This window comes from Ascaphus truei, chromosome 7 (genome assembly GCF_040206685.1).
Source record: "Ascaphus truei isolate aAscTru1 chromosome 7, aAscTru1.hap1, whole genome shotgun sequence".
NCBI lineage: Eukaryota > Metazoa > Chordata > Amphibia > Anura > Ascaphidae > Ascaphus > Ascaphus truei.
This window is the reverse complement of record NC_134489.1, coordinates 40,390,408-40,402,174: the sequence shown is the minus strand read 5'-3', so window position 1 is coordinate 40,402,174 and position 11,767 is coordinate 40,390,408. Positions and strand designations below refer to the sequence as shown.

At 45.9% G+C, this 11,767-nt stretch overlaps 2 protein-coding genes across 6 annotated transcripts in view; both read left to right on the top strand.

Annotated features, from left to right (window-relative positions):
* The first annotated feature begins 1,641 nt into the window (after positions 1-1,641).
* PEX11B (peroxisomal biogenesis factor 11 beta) lies at positions 1,642-5,394 on the top strand. Its single transcript, XM_075607888.1, has 3 exons — positions 1,642-1,923; positions 2,085-2,286; positions 2,568-5,394. Exons 2-3 carry the CDS (start codon positions 2,195-2,197, stop codon positions 2,932-2,934), a joined length of 459 nt encoding a protein of 152 aa, XP_075464003.1. The 5' UTR covers positions 1,642-1,923; positions 2,085-2,194; the 3' UTR covers positions 2,935-5,394.
* Positions 5,395-7,983: 2,589 nt separating this feature from the next.
* LOC142499066 (perilipin-1-like) overlaps positions 7,984-11,767 on the top strand; it is a 50,114-nt gene continuing 46,330 nt past the window's right edge. The window contains exons 1-3 of one of the 5 annotated variants that reach the window (XM_075607882.1): positions 7,984-8,215; positions 10,089-10,163; positions 10,509-10,707. In XM_075607882.1, the coding sequence (XP_075463997.1) occupies positions 10,128-10,163; positions 10,509-10,707 (235 nt within the window). In that variant the 5' untranslated portion in view covers positions 7,984-8,215; positions 10,089-10,127. Of the gene's footprint in view, positions 8,216-10,088; positions 10,207-10,508; positions 10,708-11,767 lie in introns of all 5 variants that reach the window. The other 4 variants (XM_075607881.1, XM_075607885.1, XM_075607887.1 and 1 more) reach the window with 4 other exon arrangements.

Genomic DNA, 11,767 nt, shown 5'->3' with positions numbered 1-11,767 from the left:
AAAATAATGCATACAGTATATAATTTACAAGCACAGTGATGTGTTGCAGGCCTCTGGTCCCGAAGTTAGCATTTTTAGATTTGAGTATATGCTGCACTGTATGATATGCTGAGTATGACCACACAATATTCCTGCTTAAATAAAAAAAAATATGTATCCCATATTAGTACATTACTGGTGCTCTCCAATAATGACAGCTGCTTGTTCCCCTTTCCTCACTAATGACTAGTTATCTCTTATTTATATAGCGCTTGCATATTCTGCAGGGAAGTACAATGTGGGGCTCAGGACAAGTACAAAATATAAGATAAATTCAACTTAAAACATAATGAAACAATAAGTAATGAGGTCCCTGCTCCGAGAAGCTGATCATCGAAATGACCACGCATACAATGAAACAGCATTGTGTTTTTTGTGTACTTTATACACACCCATCATGCCCCTTGAAACACTTCACCCAATAATATAAGCATATTAAAAATAACCCCACACATCTGGGTGCAAATAATTAATACTGGTGTTGTTTTTGGTGGTTTTCTGGTCTAGTTTTTTAATTTCCCCGCTGCTTAATGTTATTTGTTCTGCTAACGCTGCCAGCAATGTACATGAAGAAGGATGTCTTTATTGCTGGGCAGTGCCATGTGCTTCCCATTTGTAACACTTTCTGCAGAGTAATTGTGAGATTGTGTCATGTATTTATTTCTAACACATTTTACCAGGGGGGGGGGGGGGGGAATACATTGAGAGTTACCTCTTGTTTCAGGTGTGTCCTGGGCACAAGTAGTGTATATCAGGTCAGCACGCAAGACATCAGTAAGATTATATAGACGTGTTAATAGTAATTAGTGCACAGAGCCACCTCCCACATATACAACATCCAAAAATACAATAAATACAATTCTGATGTGATTGTGTAATGATGACAGGGGGGGGGGGGTATAACCAGCTGAGTGTCAGCAGACCTGTTATAAGATCAAACACTGCTCCCTCACTGGGTTGATTTGAACCTTTAACCTTCAGGCTGGGGGAGACTTTTGTGAATATTATACATTTTTTATAACTACTTTAAAGGAGCACTCCATGTGAGCGTATTTAGAGAAAAAAAAATATTACAGTATATATATATAGGTTTGAAGTAGGGGGTCTCCGGATCTGGGCCGCGTTTATTTCAGCACCAGGGACTCCTTGCTTCCTGAGAATGACATCCATAGGTGGTAGGAGCCCTGGCTAGGGTTCACATTATGGCGATTTAAAAGTCCTGCATCCTGCGGGCCAATAGGAAGCTGCAATGTCATCCTTTGTGTCTTCTGATTGCCCCCCCCCCCCCCGTGACGTGGGGGCTTTAAATAGCACAGCGATCCCTGCAGCACCTACGGAGGTAAGTATCTCAGGAGGCACGGGGTCCTCAAATCAATGTGGTTCAGTTCCGCAGACCCCTGCTTCAAACCTATTAAAATTGAAGTGCTCCTCTAAGAGGCCTGCCATGTGTTAATGTTTTTGGCAGGATGACCTCAGCATTGGTATTATTTCAATTACAGTAATCCGTGTTGAGGGAGACATCGTAAAGCCTGAGATCAGGATGCCAGGAGCGCTTCCGATTCCTCAATTAGGCCTTTTTGTATTTGGAATGGGATATCCTAGAAAGTGTAGACATGTTATTGGAAGGGGAGAACCCCCAGTTACTGTAAGGTAGGAATAGAACTCAACATGAATCGTACCTAATAAGAGTTTAATGCTCAATGTGAGAGGAGTGGGGGTTACACTTTCACAATCTCTCTATTATATGATGTCATTGTTTCCTCTCTAGAACAGCGCAGTACGCCTGCACGTTACTCGGTTACACGCTCCAGAAGAGTGGAGCCAGTGCGGAGCTCGTGGTCAGCATTAAACAGCTGGAGACGCACCTTAGCCTGGGACGGAAGTGTAAGTAGGGCGTGTTAATCTGCCTGTTGTGTGAATAACGCGAGCTTGTACCTCCGTACATAGCAGCGTGTGTGAATGCCTGTGATAGTTACCTGTATGGGGTGGTAAGGACAGACTTAATGCGTTACAATGTTTTAGTCCCCACCTCTGTTTGTTCCTAGTGTTCCGATTGGGGAACTCGGTGGAAGCTTTGGAATCGGCCAAGCGCTCCATCCACCTGTCCGATGTGGTTCTGCGCTTCTGTATCACTGTTAGCCACCTCAACAAAGCCATGTACTTTGCCTGTGACAACATCCTGTGGCTCGGAAAATGTGGCCTGTCCCGTAAAATGGACCAGGAAAAGTGGAGCCAGCGCTCGTTCAGGTGAGCCGGTTTCCCTTCTGCCTCCCCATACCCTGGTTATCTGATGATTGGTTTTCTAGCTCTTGTTTTCTATTTTCATGCTGCTTTTTTGTTGTTCTTTTTCATATTCTCGCTATTTTTCCTCTCCCACATGTTCTCTCCTCTTTGTGTCTCTCCCACGTTGGAGTTGGCACTGGGTTCAGAACTTGGGGCTTGCGTGTGTTGGTGACATTGTGTGTGAATGCTGATCAGGCATGGAGGAGCCCAGCCTCACAGAGCCTCTTCTCACCCCCCTCGGGCAGGTATTACCTCTTCTCCCTCATCATGAACCTGAGCAGAGATATCTATGAGCTCAAGCTCCTAATGGAGACGGAAGCCGGAAACAAGCGCCCTGCGTCCAAAGTGAGGATAGAGAACGGGATTGTGTATGGGGGGAGCACTTCCCGCCATGAGCTCCTGGGAATCCAGCTGCGCCTCCTCTTGGACGTGCTAAAGAGCAACCCGCCACTGCTTCTGGACGTCCTGAAGAACACCTGTGACCTCTTCATCCCGCTGGACAAGCTGGGCCTGTGCAAGACCAACCCAGGCTTCGTGGGGCTGTGCGGCCTGACCTCGTCCGTGCTGTCCATCCTGTCCATCGTCCATCCCTGGCTGAAACTCAAGCCCTGAGGGTTACACCCTGTAGGAATTTTAATCTGACCCTGCGAACTATAGGGACCTATATAACGCCGGGGGGGGGGGGGGGGGGGAGGAGGGGAGGAGAGAGAGAGAGAGAGTGTCTGTTTGTCAAAGTCTCCTGGCTGGAAAACAAGGGGAAACTGGAGCATAAAAAAGGCACCAGATTTCTCACCAAAGGAACGCTTTTAAAGTAGTGTGACTTATTTCTTCTTCATAAATCTGGGGCAGGTTTGTTCCCCCCTTGCCGCGTTTGGTAACCAGAAGACTTTGACACATTGGACCCCGTGAAATCTTAAATAAAATGACTGCGATGGTTATTTCCTTCTCTGGAGTCAGGAGGTGATTGTTGACGTGATTTTATATCTCTGAGACATGCACGGAGATTCATTGGTCACCCCTTCGGCTTCTGCTTCTTGTGGAACCGCACAACCTTGGCCTTTTTGTCCTTGTTCTTTTTACCCCACGTTTTAGACCACAGCAGTGTGGGGGTTAAGGGCTGGCTTGTGTGCTTGTGGAACCAGCATGGGCTGAAGGGATCCTCTGTGAATCTCAATGCCCGGCAGCCTCTGCGTGTTATAACATTCTACATACTGTACTAAATGACATCGCATATTAAGCACAGCGGTCTCTTGACTCCAGAAAGGAAATACAGATACGCCAATCATTTCACTGCAAGTTCAATTATGTATAGATCTATTAAGCTGCAGTGATTCCCAACTCCATTCCTCAAGGACCCTTAACAGTCCAGGTTTTAAGAATATCCTCACATTAACACCTGTGGCTCAATTGTTTTTGACCAAATCACTTGTGCTGAAGCAGGGATACCCTTAAAACTTGGCCTGTTTGGGCCCCTTGAGGACTGAAGTTGGGCAACACTGTATAAAGGGTAGAATCTTTAACCGCTTCCACGCCAGAGCACTGTAGCAAGCCCACCCAGCACTGAAAGTGTTAAGTTCGGTTGCAGGGGATGAGATCTGGATCCCACAGCTGACAAAAACCCTACGAGCCTGTCCTGCTTATTTTGTATACTCCAAAGTGGCGGGGCCCTTCTCCGTCTTAAATCTCCATTGACATCAATGGAGATATTTGGTTGAAAAGAGCAGACTCTGCATATATAGGGTTAACCTCTAACCTGAAAGTGCACGCCCCCCCCCCCCCCCCCGCCTGCCTCCACCACTAACAATTGTAATGTTTTGGATACGTGTAACAGTTCTGCAAATACGCAGAAATGGTTTTATCTCCAGTAAGATGGGAGAACCACTGGGGGATTTTCCCAATCCATTGCGCAGTTGAGTCCTATAAAGGGAATGTTTGCCAAGTGGGACAGCCGCCTTTCCAACACACGTCTGTTGGGTGAGTGACAAAAACCACTCTCTTCTCCCCCCCCCCCCTTCCTTAACCTTCCCATCCATGATGCATCATATAATGAAACTGAGCATCTGAACAGTGTTTTAGCCCCCTGAAAATGAACATGTCACAAGCAGAAATAATCCAGCAGCGGTGAGCGAGGTAGGACAGCCGGTCTGGGGATGTTCCCAGTGGGGTCTGCTGATATACAAAGCTATATAGTGACCAGGATTGCACTTATAACATTGCAGGGGTGCTCAACTCCCGTCCTCAACACCCCCCAGCAGATCAAGTTCTAAGGATAAACCCCCTGCTTCAGTACAGGTGGCTAAGTCTTTGACAGCCACCTGTGCTGAAGCAGGGATATCTGTAAAACCTGACCTGCTGGGGTGTCTTGAGGACTGGAGTTTAGCACCCCTGACATATTGCACTCTCTCTATCCCCCCGACCACCACCATATGGTGCTATTGTCCCTTATAATAGCACCTGCACTGACTCTCTATTCTGCATGGACTACATCTCTGTACACCGGCTGTAAACTGGAGATGCCGTTTTGAGATTAATGTTTCAATCGAGGGAACCTGATCAATACAACCCAATGAAGTAACAATCTGTTCTAACCTCCACTGAATTGATTGCACTAATTTCCCCCTTCCGAAGTAACGCATGACTGTGAAAAATCTCTCTCTTGTATCTCCCCGTCTCCTATAGAAAGCGGGTGCAGCCATTTTTAAATCCCAGCAAACGAACGAATAACATTCTCCAATTATCCAATGTTTGGGTTTCCTGTTGAGGTGGAAACACTGGATTTTAGGACAATAAAATAAGGCTTAGGAACGTGGGAAAATATATGTTTGACCAGCTTTCTATATCTCATGTGACGTCCAAACACCAGAACAGCATAATAAGGTCCATTCGACCCAAATTTGGAAGCTGTGTGTACAAGTTTGCTGATATATTCTGCACCCGCTCATGGCGTCTGCGTTTGTATTGAGCGCAATGGATGGGATTCTCTGAGATTAACCGATGTAAATAATGTAATTTTGTAAATACTGATACAATTCAAACCACAGATGTTTTGCAAATTAAAGAGTTGACTAATTATGCCTGTTTCTGGGGGTATTTTCCATGCGGGAGCGAGCCTAATATTATGCTAACCAACAAATCGGACCTTGTCCTCGTAAGTGTATGTACGTAGGTAGGTTTTTATCTGTATAGCACTGGCCATGTATGCAAGACACCGTGTGCTATGCAGAATATGCATTGTGGGGTTACGTCCATAAAATCAAGGGAAACCTTGGGAGAAAGGAGGCTCTCCCCCGATGAGCTTACAATCTAAGTCCTATAATGTAAGGAGACTTGCAGGTTAAAAAATGTTTAAATGCATCGATTTCCCGCAGGGAACATCTAGTTCTGGGATTCTTGCATGGAAGATTTCGGGCACAGCGGGGTTTCCGGTATCCCCCAGCAAAATGTAACCTGTTAAAAAAAAAAAAAAACAGACACAGAAATTGATGTTGCATTAGTATTCCTTGTTCTGTCGCTAGATATATGGCTATTAGTCCCCATTCCTAGTTGCTCCTGCCTATTCCAGAATATCTTCCTTTACAATACAAGGCTGGTCCACGCATTCATTACCCTGTAATAGTGACGGAATGTTGTTCCCGTCCTGCCGGTGTAATACTCTCCAGCGCCAGACACATGGGTGCAGAAATTATACCTTATTGCAGGAGTGGCCAAGTCCTGCGATCACGGGCCACCAACAGGTCCGGTTTTCAGGATATCCCTGCTTCAGCACAGGTGACTCAATCAGAGGCTGTCAAAGACTGAGCCTCTGAGCCACCTGTGCTGAAGCAGGGACTGATTGAGCCACCTGTGCTGAAGCAGGGATATCATGAAAACCTGACCTGTTGGTGGCCCTTGAGGACTGGAGTTTGCCACCCGTGCCTTATTGGCTGGGCTACTTTTGTGATGGGAGGCTGTCTCCCGCCACCTTTCATTAGGGATTAATTCATATTGTGATGGAGAAATGATTAGGAATAGGGCTGAAAAACTAAGTGGCTGAGTTGAAGAAATAACTTGTTGTACTTTTTTTTTTTCCTTGGAGCTGAATGAGTTTGAGTGAAGTATATTTATTTGTATCTGATCTGTTACGATACCGGTACTTAAAGGGAAAGGGCAGTGGGAACAGCGCTATTGCTAAAATTACAAAAATTAGTGTCAATTAAACAACTAATAAATATATATACACTCCTAAAATATTAGGCAAAGGCTGCCAGGAACAATAGGTGACACAAACCAAAAAAAACACAATAAAAATGAACCGGCGCCAAAAGAAATGATCTGACCAAATGTAGTCCAATTCAAAGGGTTGGGATGAGTTCCATGGAAGTGTCCTCAATGCAATCTCAAACAAACAAACATATAAGACAACAACATAAAAGAGAGAGAAAAAAGATCATAGTGCAACTAAATACAAACAACAGATCACTGATATAGTGTACAAATATAAACAGTCATTTAATATATAATTAAAAAATACACAAAAACAACAAACAATTGCTTGTTGGGCAGGGAACACACTAATAAAGTGATGGCATCCAGTAGGGCTAAAACTGAAACCCTACTTACAGCAATGCTGAATGGTATAAGCCTGTATAGCAATCACACGACCCTCCGTGGCCTGGGTAGAGAAAGGGGAATTCACCACACCGTCAAAGTGCTGCTGCACCGCAGGGAAGCGCCTCTCCCGTGATATCACACCGCCAGCTACCTCACTAGTCCTCCAACGTGCAGGCTCATAGATGGAGGAGCACCAGAGCTCAAAACCGCCGAGGCCTCACTGGGACAGTCACACGGACCTCGGATCTCGCGATACCACGTGACGTCACCGCTGTGGGCCGGGACAAGGGAGGGAAGCTCGCAAGTGCCAGGCACTGAAACAGCCAAAGCTGCTGAGGGAGGGAAGGCAATTAGACAGGAGATGGAAGCCAGATAGTCCTTGCCAAAAGTAATAGTCCACCCTACGCGTTTCGTGACGTCAGGGTACTTGCCAAATTCTAGCCTTTATGCTGCTTGGGCTGTGCCTACATTTTGGTTGTTTAGATTTAAATATTGTTTTCTTCGCTTAGGGCTCCTTCGCCATTCTCCTTACAAAACCACCTCTGCTTATTGGATAACTCAGCGGTGCTCAATTACACTCCTGAAGCCCCCACCCCCAACAGGTCAGGTTTTCGGGATATTCTTGCTTCAAAGACACAGCCTCTGAATGAGCCATCAGTGCTGAAACAGGGACTTATTGAGCCACTTATGCTGAAGCAGTGGACTGATTGAGCCACCTGTGCTGAAGCAGGGATATCCTGAAAACCTGACCTGATGGGAGGGGGCCTCGAGGACTGGATTTGAGCACCCCCTGGGATAACTAATGGTTAAAAAAGTACCCCTCTGGAATATAATGGACATGGGGGTAATGTTTTACAATCAAGGAGTGTAGATTAAAAACCCAAGCCGTGCTTTAGATATCAGAGATCGTACGGCTTAGAAAAGTGCCATGGAACTTATTCAATAAAGTGAAATATTGCCGATTCGGCACGACCGCACGGAAACTCCTGTTGACACGAACGGGCGTTTCCGGGCAGTAGGGCTGAGTGTATCGCCCCAGTGTGTCAGTAGGGTCATGTATTTTCTGGTTTGGTTCCGGTAATAGAAGATTCCGATCGGTACTGGTCACATGGATCTTGTCAGGCTCTGCTCCACACACCGCACCCACAGCTGATTGGGGAAGTCCCTGGGCGGACGGTTTGGGAGGTCAGATCAGCATATAAATCTTTCCCCTTCAGCCCCTGGTGTTTAAACAGAGTTCAGCTCTGCGCCTTTGCTCGGAGATCAGGTCGTGACAGAGGAGAAAGTCTTCTGCGTGGACAAGGTAAAATAAACTAATGGCAAATACCCAGTGTTACCATTTTGGCTTTAAGCCTTTTGCTGTCCGTGCCCTGCAATGTTTTGCGTTCTCTCTGGTTGCAAAGGAGTCTCCTACCTCTCAGCTGCCAATACTTAGGTCCGTGGTTCCCAACGTTTTTTTTGGTTAAAGCTGCAGTTCAGTCTTTTTTTTAATTTTTTTTATTTATTTTTTTACTTCAATAGTTTCATGTGTGCAATCTCTAATTACCTGCAATTACTGCATAGCTGCCGGTCAATTCGTTCTCCATGTATTGATAGGCGAAATTTGGTGACATAATTAGTGAAGGGATCTGTTTTTCTTCTGCTTCTTTCTCTCAGTGGAAGCTCATGAATATTCATGAGCACTCCTGCACTGACATGTGCTAGAGGGAGGGCAGGGCTGACAAAGGGGTGTGCCAGGGCTTGTGACAGGACATGAAGGGGCAGTGCCTTAGCAAATGGCTGTTAAAATAGAATACAAGAAAATTGGTCTTTCAAAGTTGTTGTTTTTTAAAACAAAATGCTAAAAGTATTTTTTTTTACTACAGAACTGATTTATTAAAAAAAAACACACATGCAGGATATTGACTGAACTGCAGCTTTAAGGAACCCCATGTGAAATTCTGAGAAACCCCCAACCCTCTCTAATAGCACGTCGGAGATCAGATGCATTGTAAAGAACCCCAACCCTCTCTAATAGCGTGTCTGAGATCAGATGCATTGTAAGGAACCCTATCCCTCTCTAATAGCGCGTCGGAGATCAGATGCATTGTAAGGAACCCCAACCCTCTCTAATAGCGTGCCTGAGATCAGATGCATTGTAAGGAACCCCAACCCTCTCTAATAGCGCGTCTGAGATCAGATGCATTGTAAGGAACCCCAACCCTCTCTAATAGCGCGTCTGAGATCAGATGCATTGTAAGGAACCCTATCCCTCTCTAATAGCGCGTCGGAGATCAGATGCATTGTAAGGAACCCCAACCCTCTCTTATAGCGCGTCTGAGATCAGATGCATTGTAAGGAACCCCAACCCTCTCTAATAGCGCGTCTGAGATCAGATGCATTGTAAGGAACCCCAACCCTCTCTAACCTTCTGTATTTGGTACAATTTTAAAATTACCTCAAAATTACAGGGAATGCTTTAGGGACGCCCGGGGAACCCTGGTTGATAAACACTGACTTGGGTAAATGAATGAGTACATAGCACTATTGATGCTGTTCAAATGCAAAACTGTGAGGGCCGCCTTCTATATCCGATGAAGAGATAGATTCAGCCAACAATCCCCAGTGGAGTCAATGAATGCGATGGTGGGCCACTGTATTGTACTAAGACGGGCTTTCCCAAGTCAGCGTCGACAAGTCTTCATCGTACTGTATATTGCACTTACACCGGAGGAAGGTGCTGGCCGTTACTTTTCAATATTGCTCGTCCCTTTGGCAATGAGAGAATTTTAGGGATTGTAAAAAACAAAACAAAAGGGTGGTTTGAGAGGTGTATAACTGACGGGGAGGTGTAATTGTTAATATATTTATACCTATATAGCAAATAAAAAGATCACTCGTGAGCACATTCACATGTCTTAGACAGGTCTGCAACCCTGCCTTTCACGATTATCCCCAGCATACAGTGCTTCCACTGCAGCAAGGGATTCTGGGAAATGACATGCACATGAGCACACCATGTCACCTTTTGCCTGAAATCCATTTTTACATGGAACCCTTACAGTGGAGGTTTATTGTTGCCTTTTTCACCCACCATAACTTAAAATGTGATGGTGTGTGTGTGTGTGTGTGTGTATATATATATATATATATATATATATATATATATATATACTGTATGATTGTCTTCCTTATAGGCACTGTACCAGTCCGGGTGACACACAACACCGCAAAACATGGCAGAAAGAGACGGAAGCGAGGAAATCCAACCTGTAAATCAGAAATCATTCTTTACCCCTCCATGGTGTCCAGCGTGTGAGCCTCTTCCTGACATATGTAATGGAAGAGGATGACGAGAATCGCTGAGGAGTTGTATGAGTAGCCCCAGCGATAGCGATATGCATTGTGGCCCCTATTTACTAAGCAGTGCTATTCCATAAACCGCCTTCCGGCGCTGGAAGACGCCTTACTGCGCATTCACTTGCAAATAGTCAATCTGGGTCTGTACGTTCTGTTTTGCTCTCTTGGGTATATAAGTTTAAAGCTCTCCAGTACAGGGGAGCAGATTCACAACATATTGAGAAGGGGTCCCGGCTAACGCGGTGCTGTCCCTACAGGAGAACGCTGTGTCTCGGGTGGCCAGGCTCCCTTTCATCCAGTCTGCCTTCCAGATCCTCTCCTTCGCTTACCAGGATGTGAAGACACTGCATCCCGTGGTGGGTTATTTCTGCAGCGTGTCGGAGCGCGGGGTGAAGGTAGCCAGCCGGGTTGCTGCAATCGGAGTGTCCCCTGTCCTGCGTACCATGGAACCTCAAAGTGAGTTTGTGAAGCAAGTACCCTAATAATAACAATACTGTTTACTTGTAAGGTACCGAAGTGTAACCAGCTCTGTACAATTTCCTTCCTGCACCACAGTGCTCGCAAGGAGATGCCCAAGGTCACAGGAAGATGACCTTGGGATTTGAACTATTTCCACCTGTTTCAAAGTCAGCGACGTTACCGCTAGACCACTTCTTTCCCTTATTATTGTCAGGGTTTATTTGTAAGGTGTCAGCATACACCATGTTATGGTAAAAGGGAAGAGTAAAAAAAGACCTAGTCCCAGAAAGGTGGGGCTATGAAAAGTTACGTAGCAGATGAGGTTGAAAAAAAGACAAGTCTACCAGGTTCAACCTACGTTAAATGTAGTCAAATGAGACACTCGCCCTATATTTGTATTTATATTGATCCAGAGGAACGTAAACAGAAAAAAACCCCCAGTGACACATTATCCAATAATATCTCATAAGGGGAAAATAAATTCCTTGATGAATCCAGTCATGGCAATCCAATTTCTCCCTGGATCGGCATCCTTCCCATGTTTACTTATTCTGCTATATCCCTGTATACCTTTCCTTTCCAAAAGCATGTTTATTGTACCCAGGGTTGCCACCTTATACTGTAGGCCGCCCCAGAGGAAAAAATTCCCTTACTCGGAGCGGCAGCGTCTCCCGGCATCCTGCTGCAACTCCCCCTCCAACTGCAGTGAACATGGCTGCCGCGTTGCCACGGCAACGTGATGCCGACTTGCATCACGACATCACGTAGCGTCCTGTTGTGGCAACGCTGCGTCGATTTAGCGCAGCCATGTTCCCCGCAGTTGGAGGGGGTGTTCCAGGAGTATGTCGGAGACGCCGTCGCACCCTGCTGCCACCCGGAGATTGACACGCTAAACCCGTAGCCCGGAGGTAAGTGCCTGGAGTCGCCGGAGAGGTGGCATCCCTGGCTGTATCCGCCATCACCGTCTGCATCAGTAAATGCCCCACTGTAACTGCCCTTACTGTAAAGAACACTTTCCTTTGTTGCTGGGGAAATCTCCTTTCCCGCAATTTCCACG